Source organism: Bacidia gigantensis, assembly GCF_019456465.1.
Source record: "Bacidia gigantensis strain McMullin 20006 chromosome Unknown contig_134, whole genome shotgun sequence".
Lineage (NCBI taxonomy): Eukaryota > Fungi > Ascomycota > Lecanoromycetes > Lecanorales > Ramalinaceae > Bacidia > Bacidia gigantensis.
In genome coordinates, this window is record NW_025408593.1 from 1,704,575 (window position 1) to 1,722,128 (window position 17,554).

Sequence of the window (17,554 nt, forward strand, 5' to 3'; positions counted from 1 at the left end):
TTACTGTACGGCAGTATTCGTCGCTTTCAACCCCTGACCGACAGATGCATCGGTACAATAATCATATCTTGGCACAGCCTAAAGCGCATGTGATCGTGTCGACGTGTCGACATGTCACCATGCATGGTCCGGGGACTTCACCCAAGAGGTGACAAAATTCCTTGTGACTTGATCTGCATTTTTGGAGGGCATCTCCCTGCAAAACCCACTTTTTTCAAGGGGGAAAAACAAACCGTATGCTATCTAAAACATGTAACGCTTTTGTTCCCCGTTCTGGTCTTGGGAACGTAGCACATGTACACTTAATGAATCCTGAGCGAGTCCAAATAGCCAGCATTGGTAACCGTTTCAGCATTTCCTGTCTCTGACATCGTCAGCAAATATTGCTCCATGGGTGCTCTGACAATGAGAGAAGCCACTCTTGCAAACAAGAAAAAGCCGCCGGGTATCGAACGGTTTGGTGAGAGTTTATGTCTTTCCCACATTCCTACCAATTCCCGTTTCTTGGATCTTATTGCACGAAAAGCGTCAAGGAAGAGTAATCGCTTTGACCTGTGAGGATTCGTACTACTCGTTTCACGAGGCATAAGCTCTCTCACATTTCTCGCAAGCACTACTCTTCTTAAAATCAGACCTACTTCTATCAGATCATCGAAGCACTCAATGCTGTGCGGCGCTCCTACTGTCTCTGGCGATCCTGCCACAACAAAATCAAGACCGAGGGTCAAAAATGATGGAAACATAGATTGAGAGATAATACGGTATGTCCCCCTTCCTTCCCACGACCCTCCCCTCTATCTTCGCCCTTGTGACTTGCTCCATTCCTCTTTAGGCGAAGATACTAACCCTGCTGTCCAGCCCACGCCACCCCCGACACCCCCACAAAGCGCACAGCCCAGTCCCGCCCCTGCCCGCCCTCCGAGGGTGAGGAAGACTATTTATACCACCACTGAGTATGAGGAGGATATCCCTGCCGAGACGGGCAGCTCTCAGGGAGAAGTTGATGGGAGGCGTCAGCGCTATTCCTTTGGGGGACTTTACTCGCCGACACCCTCGCCCGGGGTAGAACAGTTTAGGGGTCTGTCTCCACCACAGAATGTGTATTCAGGCGCAATGGGAAATGGGTCGAAATGGCAGGAAAGGGCAGGGGAGCGAGGGCAGGCTGGGGGTGATGATAATAAGGATGGTCGGAGGATCAAGGAGCTGGAGGACCAAGTCGCGGAGATGAATCGGAAGCTGGATTTGCTGTTGATTGGGGGTGAGAAGAAGGGCGAAGAGAAGGTAGTAAAGAGGGAGAGGGGTAGTGGATGTGATAGATTTGTGAAAGAGGAGGACTGTTCGGATGAGGCAGGGGATAATAAGGGGGGAGACGAGGAGGAAGAGGACGAGCAGTGGGAAGAATTTGAGAAGCGTGAGTCGAGACTTTTCTAGAGAGCGAAGGAGAATTGGCTGTTGAGCGAAACAGATTGGGACTTGCTTGCCGGAAGAGAAGGTGTGTGAGGTGTGAAGATGTCGCATCCATGTAGATGTTTCGCACATGTGTTGCTTGAGGCATCGGATGCCTCGGTGACACAGTCTTCAACTCAAGCTTTTACAGACCGACCAACTTGGCCAGCATTGAGGATAGATGTGTATAGTACGCGTGGTAGCTCTCAGATTGCCGATTCCACAGACAGTCCGGGGACCAGATCTCTCTCGAGTCTCACCGCCTTTTCTTCCTCGTCCAGGCCCAGACTCAGGGACCCAAGATTTTGCTCCGTACTAGTTGCATGAAGTCAAACAGTTCGTGCCGTCGCTAGGAGTCGTTCGCCGGTTCATGCGGCCGAAAAAGGCTAAGGGGCTCATCGATGCGTTGTCAAGAAAGGCAAAGGGTGGGAGTCTAAGGCAGGAACGGAGAGATGGATGATGAGGTGGACTCGCTGCCCAACACTTTAGGGTGCATACCCGTAGTAGGTAATTCTGACGTATACCATCGCCTGCGCATGCAGTATACTGCCTCACCTGGAGCTAGACATCTCTGGACTGTGATTGGCTACATTCTTAGGCTGGAATAGCTCATTCCCAAGCTCTTCCCCGCTATTGACCAGCGGCTACAAATCCTGCTTCCAAACTTTCGCCAGGTCATCGTTTCCATCTGGCGCTCACCTTAAATCCATGAAGCCATCGATGTCTCAAACTTATGTCGGGCAGCTTTTTGACTTGTCCTGTTGTGCGGTGTCCCATGGGCGGCCTAGGCAAGGCTGGCTCTGGGCCTGCGCTGGCAGATCAAGGGACCAGGATGTGCCGGGACGAAATGAACGCTCCGCTTGACACGTAGGCAAGCGTCTCTGCTCATGCAGCTCCACTATCCGCCCTACCCTACCTACCAGCTCATACGTTGGGTGCCAGAATGCTATCGAAGGCCATCATGATGTCTGCTATCCAGTCGTCGCATCATTTCTGCCCTCTGTGAGCTGTCACTGCTCGTCGCAATGGCAATAAAACCCTGCAACTGGACCTCCTACTTCCTCTCCACCACCAACGCCAATTCCTGAAAAGGCGGTGACGAACTCTATACAGCCTAAAACGGCGGCTCAAACAGGGCGGAAGAGCTTTCCGACAAGCAAAGAGGGCGAGACGCACACAATTCTCTGGGGGTCTCAAAAAAAAACCTGAAAGCTCCGAAATACCTCGACTCGAGCAAATACCTCACTTTCGAGCCATTGAGGCTTCTACAGCCCAGCAAACATCTGCACGTGTACATACAACATCATAATTTGGGTTTCAAAAGCTTGTCGGTATTGTTCTGGTTTGTATCATAGGTAATTGGAGGTATTTGTGCTTGTTTGCATCTACGTACTGCCAGTCGCTTGCCCTTGGGACGACGACCAATTGCTGACAGCATTGCAGGTACAAAGCCTCCCTTTCCATCGCGAAGGACAAAACTTAATAAAATAATCGCACACATACATGAGCACGGATTGAATTTATTGCTGTTTCGGGATTGAAACTTTCACGATCAGAAGCCTGGTCAGTGGATAGCTCCACTACATCCCCGGCACCACGAAGGCTGCACATTCCCTACACCAAGCAAACAATATCTTTCAGTGGTCGCATCCGGCGTAACACCCTCCGCGACGGTTGTTGTGACCAAGAGGAGGAAATTCTCAGGCGAGCGCCTCCTATCTGACTGAGATTGCGACGATGAAGGAGGCGGTACGGGGTAAAATACATACAACCACGACCTCGACAATCCATCGCAGCAGACCCTATCAGAATTATCCGCCAACCAGAAATAGCTGTGCATCTGTGGTGAAAAAGGCGCGCGGTAAACGGTAAGCTGTGATTTCTTCATCGTACCTCCCCGTTTCAGATAACCGATAACGCTTTCACTACTTTTTACACTCCACCACCATAAACAGCCAAACTACACCAATGGCAAATATTCTTCATCATAAACATTTTTGCGTCCATTCATCCACCCGCCACAAACCCCCACCGCCTTTTGCTGACAATGGTCTTCTTCCAGGAGCTCGCCCGCTTCGGCTTCCGCTCGTTGATGGCCTCATCAGAGGTCGATCAAAAGTACCTGGGCCGCTACGCGAGGATCATTGAGCGAAGAGACCCCTATGACGCTCAACCTCTATACCAGGTGCTTGGCATCTCGGTACTCCTCTCCAAAAAGCTCATTCGAGCGCGTCGACTCCGACGATTGGACACAACACGCGATACGAAATCCCTCCAACTCTATCATCACATCATCTTTTTGGCTCGTGAAGGCCTCATCTTGCTCGAGCAATACATTATACCAGTTGTCGATGGGAAAAAGAATTCTTGGGAAATACGCGTGTTGATACACAAGCTCCGCGCGTCCTTCTACCACATCTTCGTCCTCTTTCACAATCAACCATCAATCCACGTAGCAGCTATTCCAGCATTTGCAGGGGAAGGGAGAGGTACAGGAAGCAGCAAGCAATCTGATCGATCCTCATTGCGTCGCTCGCCACCCCCAAATGGGCGCGGATCCAGTCGCCCGATGCCTCCAGGTCTCACACCTGTCTCAATACCTAAGCCATCAGCTACCTTCCTACTCCCAGCTCGAAATTACATCCCCGATGCCTCCTCCTATTTCTCGTATGCTTCAGAGATCGCAGACGCGCACCTCTTCGGCTCACATCCCATTCGCCTGTCAGTGAAGACGGAGTACTCAGCGTATCTGTACGACTGCCTACATGACGGTGAAGCCAGCAGAAAGGTAGCTCAAGCAGCAATTAGGGACGTGTACAATGCAAATGAAACAATTGATGACGAGATGTTTGAAGACTCGGCGGAAATGGTCGTGATCTTGGGCAAGATGATGAAGAGGGGCCTCAACACGAGAGGGGCTGGAAGTTCAAGCACAGGTAGTAAAAGTACAGTGACTACGGGTGCGAGTACACCGAGGCCTGCAAGTACAACGAGACCTACAAGTACCTCAAGACCTCCGAGTGCAAATACACCAAGGCCTACTGCTAAGAGGGAGAAGAGTCCACCCAAGCGCGAGGAAGTGAAGAGAAGTCCTGGGAAGAAAGACAATACTAGGAGGAGCTCGCCAAGGAGAAGCCCACCAAAGAGCAGCTCGCCAAGGAGGAGCTCGCCAAGGAGAAGGAGTCCGCCAAGGAGAAGTCCACCAAAGGATAGCTCGCCAAGGAGGACTTCACCGAGGAGGAAGAGTCCGCCAAAGGCTACAGAGCCTGAGAAGAGCCCCCAGGCGAGGCGGAGTCCCAAAACAAGCCCACCCAAGAGGGAAGAACCGAAGCGAAGTCCACCTTCGGGTGGCTTGGGTGGGTGGTTCAGAAGGAGGAGTTCATCCAAAAGCGACGAGTCTAAGAAGAGCCCACCACAAGCTGAACGGAGGAGGCATAGCGCGCGTTCGAGTGATGAGACTAAGAGAAGCCCCCCTACCGAGACATCAGTTGGCAGGAGTCCACGCAAGAGTGATGAGAGCAAGAAGAGCTCATCGAAAGGTGAACGCAGTCGGAGGAGCCCCAAGGAAAGCGAGGAGGCTCAGAGGAGCCCACGGAGGAGCGAAGATGCCAAACACAGCTCCCCACCAAGCGAAGAGACGACGACACGCGAAACGAGGAGGAGAAGACGACATCGAGGCTGAGAAAGGGGATTGAAATTACGATCACAGAAGCCTGCACAATAATGCCTGCACTATAATGTCACATCAATCGCGTTTTCTTGCACGCGGGATCATGTGACAGGCTATCTATGGAGCCTTCATTCACACGTCGAGATTGACCACAACTCGACAGGCGTCATGAATGGTGGTAAGGGAACACAGAACCTGGACCACAACGGCATTCAATGGTTACCTTTCGCTCGCAGTGAAGGCGGCTACATCTAACGAAAATGGTCGGAGCGATGGAAAAGAAACGAACGGTCTGTATGATAAATGTTTGCTTTGCTTGTCTATATTTGCTTACTCTAGATACCCTTTCTCCAAGAGGAGATTGTTTTGTCAATACTTTAATCAAAAGAAAATCGTATTTTCTAAAAACAGTTGCCTTGAAATTTGGCGTCGCTTTCGTGATACCACCATTCTTTGACTTACTTTTTCTTGCGATGAAACGCGTCTCTTCACTGTTGCTTTAGGATGGATCTCATGTTGACTCCACTGGGAGCAGATGTGGGCACCCTTCATTGCCGCTTTCTAATTCACGTGTGAAGCAGGACTTCTGAAATCTGACAATTTGCCAACATTTAAATGAAGGATTGCCACAGTCGCAACTCTGTACCCCACTATGCTCGCCAACACAACACAGCAACAGCAAATGACAAATAGGACGCGCCTTCCCCGCCCTCATCACGTCCATGACACTAAAGATTTATTACTTTTCGTCCCACACGTCTCTCCTTACAACGCTCTCACCGACCACCACATGAAAAACCCTCACCATCCCTCCTCCCACAGCTAATCACCACTAACTCAGTTCAACAAACCACACGTCGCTATGCTCACTACCCGTCGCCTCCTCCCCTCCATCCCCCCAATTCTCATCCTCGCACTCTCCGCACTCACACTGACGCCCACGCCATCTCTCGCCTCTCCCCTCCCTTCAGCACCCTCGACATGGGTGACGCTCAAAGATGGCCGACAAGTCCACTTCGAACCCCTGGAAGAAATGAATCCGGTGGCAGATACAGTGCCGGCAGATCGAGCAGCCGAGCCAATGTCATTGACGCAGCTGCGAACGCACGTTCCATGCCTAAAGGGTTGTATCGAGTTATTTGGTGTGAGGTGTGGTGATGATATGCTTGACTGTACGCCTGCCCCATCTCATCGGCGCTTATCACCGTCATACCCACACACCTCTTCATTGTTGAAGCTGACACGATCTATTTCTGATAGGTACATGCGCACATCTAAAATCCCCTGCACTTGAGAAGCTGGTGCGCTGTTCTGCTGCTGCTTGCCTCACTCCCCCAACATCGGCATCAACCACACCCCTACGCCATGAGAATGATCAAGGTACCGCGTGGGGTGTCGATGACGAGTTGATAACAACGACACAATCCTCCACCTCCCCCACTCGCTGGCACGCCCACCTCGGCCTCTCGCGCCTCCTCGCGCAATGGGGAGGTCAGTGCACTAAGGCGGGGTATTTCGGTTTGCCGGCCAATTTGGATGATGTCTTGAAACTCGGTGCATTAGGAAGCTACGGCGAGAAAGGCGGTGAAAGCAAGGGAAATATGGAGAGTGTGGGTAAGGAGGGTAAGGAAGGGTTGAAGAAGCGCGGGGTGGAGCTGAGGGATGGGCAACCTATTCATCAAAGAGACTGGCTTGTAAACAAAGATGTGACTGGGGAAGAGGTGGGCGAGGAGGAGGAGGAGGAGGAGGAGAGGGAGAAAGATATCGCCCGCGTCGAAGCCGTCAATCTCAAACCCCGAACCCCCACCGCGGTAGCGGACGGAGAGGACGAGAGAGGCAGCACGGCGGAGGGCCAGAGTTTGGGGGCGGGGAACGGTTATGTCGTGGATAGTGAAGCGAATACGACGACCACGACCACCTCCTCTTCCAATAACAAGAGTACAACCCAAACCGATCAAAGCGAAGACACGCCAGCAGAGAACGCAGGCGGGGGCACTATCCTGGATATACCCGCAACCTCCAACGGCGCAGCCAGGTCGATGGACATTCCTCTGGGGTCGTGGGTCGTCCTTGCGGGGCTGGTGGTGTGGATGGAGAGGTCGTTCGTGAGATGGGGCATCATTACGCATGCGAATGCCGTGTTGATTGTTTTTGGGGTTTTGGGATGGGTTTTGGCTGTGCATGACAGGGCGTTGTGGGTGGGGGTAGGGATGGGGACGGGGACGGGGGGTTGAGGATGTTGGTGGATGGAGGGTGTGAGCGGGAAGGGGAGAGAGGAGGAAAGGGGGAGGGAGGAAGGCGTGGGGAAGGGAGGACGGGAAGGGGAGGGGAGGGAAAAAGGGGATGGTAATGCTTGCGATGCGTGTGGATGAGTAGATGAGATAAAAGTTTTAGATATCAACCCAAATGTTGGCTGCTGTGGTGTCTTAATTGAAGTCGTGAAAGGTTCTTGTATTCTTCTTGCTGGTTTCGAGTTAGTAGTTGGTGCTTGGTGACATGAGTGAGGAGGGTTTGGCTTGTGAGCATGGAAGAGCAATCCATCCACTGGAAAAAACGTTGTTTTGAGTCTTGATGTTTTTGGTGTTGTGCACATTAATTTTTCACGCACGCTTTCTCGCTAAAAATGCCTATCCTTCCCCTCAACTTTTGGGTTTGCCCAGCTCGACCTGGGGGTTCAAAGGAGCTGGCACGCTTTGTTCATCAATCAATCATGGCGCGTCATATTCGATACTGCAAGGTCAGAGATATCCCAGTGTCTCCCTCAAAAACTCAGGACTCAGCCTCTTCCCCGTCTGATCGAAGAATCGGCTCGATATCTCCAGCCATTTCCGGCGCTCGGCGCGCGTGTGCATTTTGTAGAGTTGAGCTAGCTGTTGTGCGAGATATGAGGTGTTAGATCCTCCTTCGATCGCGGGTCAAGGGGTAGAGGGCGTAGAGGGGGTAGGGGGTCAGAATGGAACGTACCTGTTCAGTATTCAACTCCCCGCCCTCGTCTACGAAGATTACTGGCCTGTCGCCCGTGCTCGCGGGCCCCTCGCCAACTTCCCCGTCTTTGGGTTTGTTCGGGTCTTTCATGGCGCTCTTCTCTGGCTGTTTGCCTTTTCCTTTTCCCCCTTCATCTTCATCCTTGGGAGTAGCACCGCCGCCCGCGCTACCGTGTTTCTGCGCCATGAGATCTTTGTATCGTTGTCGTACTTCGTTTCGATCGGTCTTGCCCACAGCCCCTTCGATCTCTCTCCATGTCTTGCCAGCTGCTTTCATCCTCATGATGGTCTCGTCTTGGGCGGTGGTCCAGCCTGGTGCCGTTTCTGTGGCTGATTCTGTGGGTGGAGCTTCTGGGGTGGGAGGTGTTGCAGGGGGTGGTTCCGCGGGGGGTGGATCGGAGGTTGCGGCTGGAGTCGGCGCTGGGGTGGATGAGGAAGCTACAGGCGGGGGCGTGATGGGCTTGTTTGTGACCTGTGATTGTAATTAGTCGTTGATCAGGTGCAATAGGGATGAGCCTGGGGGGCGGTGAAGCTACCTTTGCGCGAACGAACGCTTTTCCGCCACTCTTGGTCTTCCCTACTTTCTCGCCACCGAAGTTTAGAAATAGTAGTGTCATAGCGTCTGGCATTTGATTATGGACAAGGAAAATGAGGGTGTTGTCAGGGGGTTTAAATGAAAGTAAGGCATGCAATGCAGCAAGACTGAGCGAGTGAGACTGATAGAGCTAGGAAGCAAGTGAAATGAGACTTCGATAGCTGGATCGGGCAAATGGACCATGTTGTACAGAGAGGCATTGTTGTCGTGGCATCCCGCCGTCACCGAGACTCGATGATGACCTGTAGCATATAGCATCAACATCTTCATACACTGACATGATATCCTAGTGGCTGAGTACTTTTATGATGCAGCCTATACAAGCTGAATGCCATGGACTTCTCATCTTGATCTGAGGCCTCAATGCGCTCAGGTGGAGTGAATGTGAAGGTTGAATGAGTGTTGGTGTAAAGGTAGTCCTTGATTGAAGGTTACTTAGTGACGCGACTCTCCTGAAATGTTTGTCCACTTTCGTTGGACACGCATTTCATTACCCTACAACAATCACCACCCTGCCATTGCTTTCTCCAGAACTGCAGCCGTCTGGTCACCATGCTACCTTCGTTACGGACAACAGCCCTCATCGCTGCCATCTTCCTCCCTTTGTCCTCCCTCGCGCATAACATCAACCTCGCCTCTCACACAAAAGAATGCTTCCACGAAACCCTCCACAAAGATGACAAGATGACAGTCACATTTCAAGTGGGCGATAGAGAGTTTGGAGGATCAGGAAATCTAGAGATAGACTTCTGGGTACGTCTTCCCAAACGCAGGGCCCTTCAGCAAAAGCGACTGCTTGCGTCTATCACAGAGCACTCGACACCCTTCCCCCAGGCATCATATTCCTCATACGGCTCTTCCATCATGGATAAAGCTAATGAGGCATTCTGCAGATTCAAGACCCATCCCACTACAATTTCGTCCACCAGCACGGCGTCTCCTCCGGCGACCACAGCTTCGACGCCAAAACAGATGGTAAACACGTCTACTGCTTTAGTAATGAAGCTTGGTCGAGTACTACGAAAGAGGTCAGCTTTAATGTACATGGGATCGTCTACGTGCCAGAGAGTGAGGCGCCGAGTGATCCATTGGAAAAAGAGGGTTCGTTTCCCCAAAGTCTACCTCTTATGCTCAAAAAGCTATGCACATGGGTCCGCATTCAACTTGAGAGGGAGGGTCTCCTTCACTCGCAAATTGGCGAAAATCATCACGAGCTCATTCATGGAAACTTAATTCGAGCATATGCTGACTCTACCTGTCCATCTAGTGAAAGATCTAAACAACCTCCTCAACCAGGTCAGGGATGAGCAGAGCTACATTGTGGTTAGAGAACGTACGCATAGGAACACGGCTGAAAGTACGAACGCGAGGGTAAAGTGGTGGAGTGTGTTTCAATTGCTGGTACTTATTGGGGAGGGCATCTTTCAAGTCTGGTGGCTGAAGAGATTCTTTGAGGTATGTGCTTCCTTGCAAACGCTTGAATTTGATCAAAATACTGTGCAATATTGTGGCGAAGGGCCAACTAAAATGCATGGTCGCTAACATAGGAACAGGTCAAGCGAGTCGTTTAAGCGATTGATCGGCGTACGGTTGACAATACGTTTTTAGATGGAGATCCAACACAGTGCTGCATTATCGTACTAGCACTATGAGTGCTGGATAGTAATTTGCTATGTCCCGCACTGTCATCGAAATAATGAGCCCCATGATGGCAAAATCGACAACAGAGTCGCATCGCTCGGCCGAGGTACCCAAGTCGTCCTGACTGACGCTGTTGTTCGTGCTGATCCACACCCTGCCTCATGCGCTCACACTTGTCAAGAACTACTCAGGCTGGGTCAACATTGAGTCATGATTTAGGCAACACGAGCCTCTGACTGTGAGGCTACGGGCTTAAGAGTGAGTTTTTTAATTGTCTAGAACGCTAATGGATTCGTATGCGCCTGTGACAGCCATCACCTAAATAATCATACCGCAGACGTCCTTGACAATTCGAGTCATGTGAGGTCTAGGAGGAACACGGTGTTCTCGTGAAATCCGAATCAGGCAAAAAGCTGGCTTCTCATTTCGAGCTCCATTTATACGCGAGCCCTACCGATGGAGCCAGTCAAATGGATGCGGAACTTCAAACAAAAGATTCCAAATAGCTAAACAAGGCTTGCGCCGTGCGGCTACAGTGAGATGTACCTGGCTAAGGCAGGTCTATGAACACATCATCCTGTATGTCTCAGGAGCTTTGCAAATATCTCAACAGGCTTCTCCTCGGGACCTTGCAACAATTGACGAAAGGATACACATATCGCGTGGTCATAAGCGTCAGCCGCAGACGGTCTCCGCTTTGACAGGACGATCAGCTCTAGACAACCAATAGAAGGAATGATGTTCGAGAGGAACCTGGTCAAAGAACCTGCATCTTCAACGATGTTGCAGCACGGTTATGCACGTCGTGGGGAGAGAACGGGAGTGGCAGCAGGATTACCCGCGGCAGCTGGTGGCATTGTCCAATGACATCAACTAACGACGTTCGGATCACCGCATCCGAGCAAATCCGGACGATCAACGTTGGACTCATACCCAAAGGAGACTCTTCACAACACTGCTAGCGGAGACTATCCGCGCACGGCGCATCCGCTACCAATTCTAGTTCTGGTCTGCCAGACCCTGGATGGGAGCTCTGTTAAGTCCTTTTTCCGCGCACTTCTCCTTCACTTCTTCCCTGAGTTGACACTTCAACCTGATCGCATTTAGGCAATGCCTTTCCTTCCATCCATTTCACGCTGTTGACTGTCGTTTGCTCAATTTGCATTACTCGGTGGCGTCGCTTGCTTATCAGATCCAGATCTTGATTGTTCCTAGATCTCCCGACCTCTCCCAGATCTGAGACCTCACCCAGATCTAGATCTGTCGCAACTGACAAGGAGCTTATCGCAACCCTGATCCTTTTCATCTGTACTGACGCCATTTGAATATATCTCACAAGAAGCGACGAATAATTACAATTGCTTGCCATTGACGACTCCGACACCATGGCTACAGCTGCATCGCCTCTGCCTATCCCCGCTCCATCACGCAATTTCGTTTTCATCAATGACACCAATCCCGACGATTCCAAGTCGAAGAGCAAGCGAAAGCTCGTCCGCGCACAAGCAGCTCGAGGACCGCATGCCAACGCCCCCGACGGCGCAAAGGGAGAAAAGACCGCAAACACCACCACCAAACATCAGCAGTTGAAGTGCAACAAAAAGGAGCGAAATGCCGTCACAACCTTTCCATTGAGTCTCATCGGTCTCGAAGACCTGACGACACCAACACCCACAACCACCACCAGCACCAAAATCGAGAGAGTGACGATCCAAGTGAAAGAAATGCGTCGCGAAGAGTCGAGCGATAGTTTGACGACAGAGAATAAAGACCCACTTGAGACTGCGGGTGTCAGTGCGCCAGCTGCAGCCATCCCTGCGCTCAAGCAATCCGACTCTGCAGAAGAAAGCAGTTCGCCAAGCACCGATGCAGGTAGCACGCTCGTACCGAGAATGCCCGGCACAGGCTGGGTTGCGCCATTCATCTCGCATCCTGACCCTGAGAAGCCGTATATTCCTATGCTGGTGGATCACTGTATGTTGCCTCCCCAACCCCTTTCCCCCTTTTCATCCTCCCCCTCCACTCTCCTCCCTTTCCCCCTTTTCCCTCTCCGGTCCCTTGACTAACAACCCCCTAGACCTTTCCAACATCGCCGTCAACATCCCTGAACTCGACGCCGGCACGCCTTACATCCTCCGCCTGAAATGGTTCCCCATGGTCATCACTTCGCCCTCAACCCTCTACATCGTCCTCCTAACCTCCGCCTCCCATTTCGCCGCCTTCAACAACCTCCTCCCCCGCTCCGAAATCCAGATGATTCTCCTCAACTTAAAACAAGCAACTTTCAACGCCATCAACAAAGAAATCCGCGACGCCAACGCCCGCGCCGAGTCCGCCGGCGTGAGGGGCGGTGGCTACATGGCCGACACCATCATCGGCGCCGTCGCAAAAATGGCCAGCTATGAAGCCATGTTCGGGAAAAAGGAACTCTTTCATACCCATATGCGCGGCTTGTGGAGTATGGTGCAAGGACGCGGCGGACTCGGCTCGTTGGGCCTCGATGGTTTGTTGGAACGAATGGTTCTGTGGATTGATATCAATTCGGCGTTTTTGCTGGATTCGAAGCCGTATTTTGAGCCCAGGCGGCCGTTGGCGGGCCAGACGGGCTGGGTGGAGGAGCCGAATATGGTGGGGTTTTTAGGTGCGTCGTGAGCAAACCCATCTTACCCCTTTTTGATAGGATAGTGGAGGGGAGGGGGAAGGGGGAGTTTTTGTGGATTGTTTTGTTGACTGTGTTTTTTGCGAAATTAAGGTGCCACGGTGTTTTTTGACACGGATTCTTTTGATCGCGCGAGGAGTATGGCTAAGGGGTTCTATCCGTGACGAAAACGTACGATATCATCAACATACGCGCGGTTTTACGGAGGTAATCGACATCATTTAATCGGCTTCTTGACTTGGCTGCGGTCGAGACGAACAGTATCTATCGATCGAGTATTGGCGCTGCTTTTTTGACGCACTGGCTTTTGATACGAGGGGCTGGTGATCGGTATCATATACACGACAGGATGAGTGAGGGAGGTGTGTGGTTAATGGCGCGGGGGGTTTTATGGGGAGTTAGGTGTCTGGTGCTCGTACGGTAATGGCGTTGGTAATGGTAATGTTGGTGCTAAAGGGGGGAGGAGTGTACAACTGGATAGCGTATGTGCGATAACAAGTGATAGGGAGTTTTACTTAGCGGAGTGCATTGTTACCTTATGGCACAGGGCGGCAAGGGGGGATAGGAGAGACAAGAGAAGGAAAAGGGTGCGCTGTAAGCATAGATATTTTTCAACCTGACTAGGTTAGTCAAAAGAAAGAGGCCGTGCTTCGACTGAGCGCTGCGAATAGTTAGATCCCTTCACCGTAATTTTCCTAGTATTTCTGTCCTGGTATCTCGCAAGATGTGTCCCCCCATCACAAATCGCTTTTAGGCATTCATAGAGTTTAGCCACTATATCGATCTCAAAGCGCGTAGGGGGGCTCTGGGGGGCGGGGGTGCAGTCTTATACAACAATAGTTGCGCAACTGATATACAATTGTGAACTCGTGGATGATGCTTCGAGAGGAAAACCTGATCAATGATGGGGAAAATATTGTATATAACCGTAATAATGATCACTCTTGATCTTGAGGACCTGTGGCCCAATGGCAAGGCGCTTGACTACGAATCAAGAGATTCACGGTTCGATCCCGTGCAGGTTCAATGTACTTTATGACATAGTTGAATTTTTGGTTTTTGAAGATTCCGGGAGGGGAGGAAGAAGGCGAGAGGAGGTTGGGAGAGTATGAGCAGGGAGGGGGGGGGGCGCTGTGCAACTTTCCAGAGGTTACATGTTAATGCTGACAAGCCAGCCAGCCAGCCAGCCAGCCAGCTAGCGCGCATCGGTGGTGAAATCATAAGGGATGTCTAAATTGGGGAGATGGTGGGTGGGGCGGGTGTAAGTGTGGGAATAGGTATTTAGGTTCTTTCTTCTTGGACTTATTGGTATCTATTGGTAATAGAAGAGGTATATGCATTTCACGTGATCAAGGTCATTTATGCCAGCTATGCTATTTATATTCATCCTCCCCCGCGACCCAATCCAACCTAAGTCAACCCTATCCCAGCTCAACCCGACCCTGGCGGATGTCCAAAATGAATATATAAACCATAAAAAGCCCCTTTCGTCTTCCAACGAACGGGGTTGAGGGGCCTATTTGCCAGCCCGATACATATCCCACATCTGGAACATCCTCGTCTCCTGCCCGGCCGTGAACTGGTTATAGCACCTATCATCGCTGTAGTCCATGTAGTTGTGGATGCTGTCTAGCCCGGCCTGATTCGGGCAGGTGTCAGAAGATGCCGGACAACCTGAAGTTGGCGATTTCTGGAGAGGTGTGTCCGCTACACTGTCCCCAGCCCCGGAACACGCACTGCCCTGGAACACGTGGAACAGCCCATGCCAATGCCCAACTTCGTGTGCTGCCGTGCCACCGAGGTTGAAGTTCGTGGCGGATCCGCCGGGGATGGAGTCGGCGAGGACATCGCAGCCGTCTTGGTTGAATGCGGATGAGCCGACGGGGGCGTTGGTCGGGAAGTTGCAGATTCCGAGGAGGCCGCCGCCAAGGTCGGAGAGGAAGTAGACGTTTAGGCTGCTGTAGGTGCCTTTGCGCAGGGCGGGCTTCATTTGCGAGTCGTAGTTCCCGGTCGCCCATTGGTTGTTTGTTGTGAAGTCGGAGGAGATGAGCTTGTAGGTTATGCCGTGCGAGCCGTAGGCGTTGTTCATGTAGGTGAGCTGGGTTGGGTTGTTAGTTGAGTTTGTGAAGACAGGGGGAAGAGGGAAAGAGCGAGGAGTAGTAGGGAGGCGAGGGAATGGGAGATGTACGTTGGGTTACAGCTCCTCTTCTTCTGTGCGTGGGGAAGTGGAGGTGGGAGACTGTACCTGATTGTTCAACTGCGTTTGCGTGTAGCGGCCTACTTTCGTGGTGCTCGTCACGACGTGGAAGTAAGTGTTGATCACGATAGGTGCGTGAGCTGCTGCGGCCTGTAGGCTTTGTGCGTTTGCGTGGAATGATTCAGCCTGCGCTACGAGCTCTGCTGGGGGATCGGTGGAACCGCATTTGCGGCCTGCTGGGGCACGTGGCTCGAGAGGGCTTAGGAGGTCGCGAGGCTCGACAGGCTCGGCAACAGCGGCCAGCGCTGAGGCTGCCTGAAGAGCGGTGAGAGCTGCTGTGATGAGACGCATGATGTTGTTGGACCTTTAGGCTGGGCTGGGTCTGCGCTTGGAATTTTGGACTGTGAATCGAGCGGATGAGGAACATGTCTCTGATGGAGATCATGCACTGTTTTATATGCATTCTGCAATCTCATGGTTCGCAGGTTCCTCATGCCAGGCGATGGTCCGACTTTCCTTATTGAGCATCAGGGCACCAATGAGTGGGATGGTTGCAGTCAAGAGAAGTTGACGGCCGTCGTGACGTCCCGGGCCTGAGCGCCATGGTGAAGAGATAGATTGAACAATGTACAGCTCGACTGCTGTATCCAGGTTTCTCTCCGTACCATTGGTCTGGCAGCTTAATTGGTGTCTGCCCAATAGGAGTGATAGAAGGCTAGTATTGGTCGCTTGTTTCTGATGGCCTAGTCTCGAGGCGTTGGTGCCGGCGTGGTCCCTGAAGCTAGGGGGTTACTGCCTACTCATTTCGAAGAGCCAAGACGCTCGTCGTTGTTCAGCGTTCGCGTGTTGGTTATAACCTGCTTAAAGCGTTTAGAGGTACGGTTGGATCCACGATGTACGTGAGAATGCTTATCATAGACAAGGTACTGGTGGCTTCCCACCCGCATATGCAAAGAAGAATGAAGCAGAAAGTAAAAGGGGGATGTTGGGGGGAGATGTGGATAGCCGGTGCGTGCCGAGGCGGGGGGCGAGTCCTGATATCAGCTTGGGGCGGGAGGGACATGCCAAGCCGGAGTCGCAGGTCTTGGCAGCCGATGATTGGCCGGGAGGCCTTGCAGCGTTGAAATTGATCGCCCTCATTGCTGTTAGTCTCCTTCCCTAGCTGCTGCATTTAGCCAGCCAAGACCGACAAGGCAGACCAACGCTGTAAGTATATCAAGATAAGGATTCCCCAAGCAGAGTTGGGTCATATTGCTGACATGGCCAGCTTGATCGGTATCCTGAAGCTGAGCCCTTCAGTTTCTGACTTTGGACTTGTTGGCGCAGCTTGGAAGCACCTGCAGAATCAGGCATATTTGGTCCCTCCAACAGCTCACTAGCACTGACCGACCTACCTCGACTCTTGAATCTCTCCTGCCTCTAGGTCACGCGGGCCTTCAAGCAAGGTAATGAAGTCTGCTATGAACCACGATTGCGAGCTCGAGCCTTGTGTCTACTACAGGCCGACGCGAGAAGCTAGATTCGGCGGCCATGAAGTACCTTGGACGTGATGGTATACGAGCTGGTGGACTCTAGCCACAAGTTCATCGCCTGAGATTTCGACGGCGTCCCTTGACCAGAACCTCTGTTGGACCATGAGGTGAAACGATTTCTCAACGGCCTTATCGCCATCTCATCACATCGTTGAATGTCGCTCACCGACTTCAGAAAACCCTTTTTCGTCACTGGTGCACCATCTTGTGAGTCTCCAAAGAGTCTAGAACTTCTTCTTCGCTGGAGAACGTGCGAAAAGATCCTCTTTCGGAGTGTCTCTCAGCACGAAACGATTTGCAAAATCTTTCTGTCATCAGTATCGTTGACGATCTGGGTTTCGATCTTCTTGTCTGTCTCGTGACGGCACGATGACTATGACTGTGACTCTGGATGTTGCTCGCTATTGACTGAATGACCGCCTTCCTGGCAACGGGCGCGCTTTCCTCGAAAGCACACTTAGTGTTCAACTTGGCTAGGTCTCATCAATCTCCGGCATCAAGACCTGTCCGTGTTCTGTGGCAGAAATGCTATTTGTCGTGCCGGTGGTGCTGACCCAGTCATGCCCTTGGCTGCTGGCTCCACTAGGCGCAGGAGGAACAACCTGCCAATCCAACGTGTAATCAATCACAACCAGAAACAATGCACGCTTGTGCGCTCCCCAGTCTTCCTCTCAAAACGCATCATAGCGACGAAGCATATTCTCTTCAGAGAGGGGCTGTTGGTGTCTTAGACTTTTGCGATTCGGCTGCCTTCGTCCATGTCACTGTCAGTTGTAACCCTTGAAGTCTGAATAAAGATAAGAAGGTTTGACCATTTCGCGATAATTTTA

General features: G+C 51.8%; 7 protein-coding genes and 1 non-coding gene across 8 annotated transcripts; 6 read left to right on the forward strand and 2 right to left on the reverse strand.

Moving 5' to 3' along the window:
* Positions 1 to 1,113: 1,113 nt before the first annotated feature.
* Positions 1,114 to 1,906, forward strand: KY384_002268 (uncharacterized protein; the record flags this gene model as incomplete). The annotated part of the gene is made up of 2 exons (XM_044810794.1): positions 1,114 to 1,411; positions 1,776 to 1,906. The coding sequence occupies 2 exons, from the start codon at positions 1,114 to 1,116 to the stop codon at positions 1,904 to 1,906; spliced, it is 429 nt and encodes a 142-aa protein (XP_044672768.1).
* Positions 1,907 to 3,493: 1,587 nt separating this feature from the next.
* On the forward strand, positions 3,494 to 4,659 carry KY384_002269 (uncharacterized protein; the record flags this gene model as incomplete). Its single annotated transcript, XM_044810795.1, has 2 exons — positions 3,494 to 4,525; positions 4,561 to 4,659. The coding sequence occupies 2 exons, from the start codon at positions 3,494 to 3,496 to the stop codon at positions 4,657 to 4,659; spliced, it is 1,131 nt and encodes a 376-aa protein (XP_044672769.1).
* Positions 4,660 to 5,978: 1,319 nt separating this feature from the next.
* KY384_002270 (uncharacterized protein) lies at positions 5,979 to 7,350 on the forward strand (the record flags this gene model as incomplete). Its single annotated transcript, XM_044810796.1, has 2 exons — positions 5,979 to 6,258; positions 6,377 to 7,350. 2 exons carry the CDS (start codon positions 5,979 to 5,981, stop codon positions 7,348 to 7,350), a joined length of 1,254 nt encoding a protein of 417 aa, XP_044672770.1.
* A 504-nt stretch (positions 7,351 to 7,854) lies between these two features.
* KY384_002271 (uncharacterized protein) lies at positions 7,855 to 8,717 on the reverse strand (the record flags this gene model as incomplete). The annotated part of the gene is made up of 3 exons (XM_044810797.1): positions 7,855 to 7,986; positions 8,081 to 8,572; positions 8,637 to 8,717. 3 exons carry the CDS (start codon positions 8,715 to 8,717, stop codon positions 7,855 to 7,857), a joined length of 705 nt encoding a protein of 234 aa, XP_044672771.1.
* Positions 8,718 to 9,247: 530 nt separating this feature from the next.
* Positions 9,248 to 10,842, forward strand: KY384_002272 (uncharacterized protein; the record flags this gene model as incomplete). The annotated part of the gene is made up of 4 exons (XM_044810798.1): positions 9,248 to 9,448; positions 9,589 to 9,796; positions 9,963 to 10,150; positions 10,708 to 10,842. 4 exons carry the CDS (start codon positions 9,248 to 9,250, stop codon positions 10,840 to 10,842), a joined length of 732 nt encoding a protein of 243 aa, XP_044672772.1.
* Positions 10,843 to 11,721: 879 nt separating this feature from the next.
* KY384_002273 (uncharacterized protein) lies at positions 11,722 to 12,988 on the forward strand (the record flags this gene model as incomplete). Its single annotated transcript, XM_044810799.1, has 2 exons — positions 11,722 to 12,310; positions 12,414 to 12,988. 2 exons carry the CDS (start codon positions 11,722 to 11,724, stop codon positions 12,986 to 12,988), a joined length of 1,164 nt encoding a protein of 387 aa, XP_044672773.1.
* Positions 12,989 to 13,949: 961 nt separating this feature from the next.
* On the forward strand, positions 13,950 to 14,021 carry KY384_002274. Its single transcript has one exon. It is a non-coding gene; the product is annotated as a tRNA-Arg (tRNA).
* A 490-nt stretch (positions 14,022 to 14,511) lies between these two features.
* On the reverse strand, positions 14,512 to 15,543 carry KY384_002275 (uncharacterized protein; the record flags this gene model as incomplete). The annotated part of the gene is made up of 2 exons (XM_044810800.1): positions 14,512 to 15,093; positions 15,241 to 15,543. The coding sequence occupies 2 exons, from the start codon at positions 15,541 to 15,543 to the stop codon at positions 14,512 to 14,514; spliced, it is 885 nt and encodes a 294-aa protein (XP_044672774.1).
* Positions 15,544 to 17,554: the final 2,011 nt, after the last annotated feature.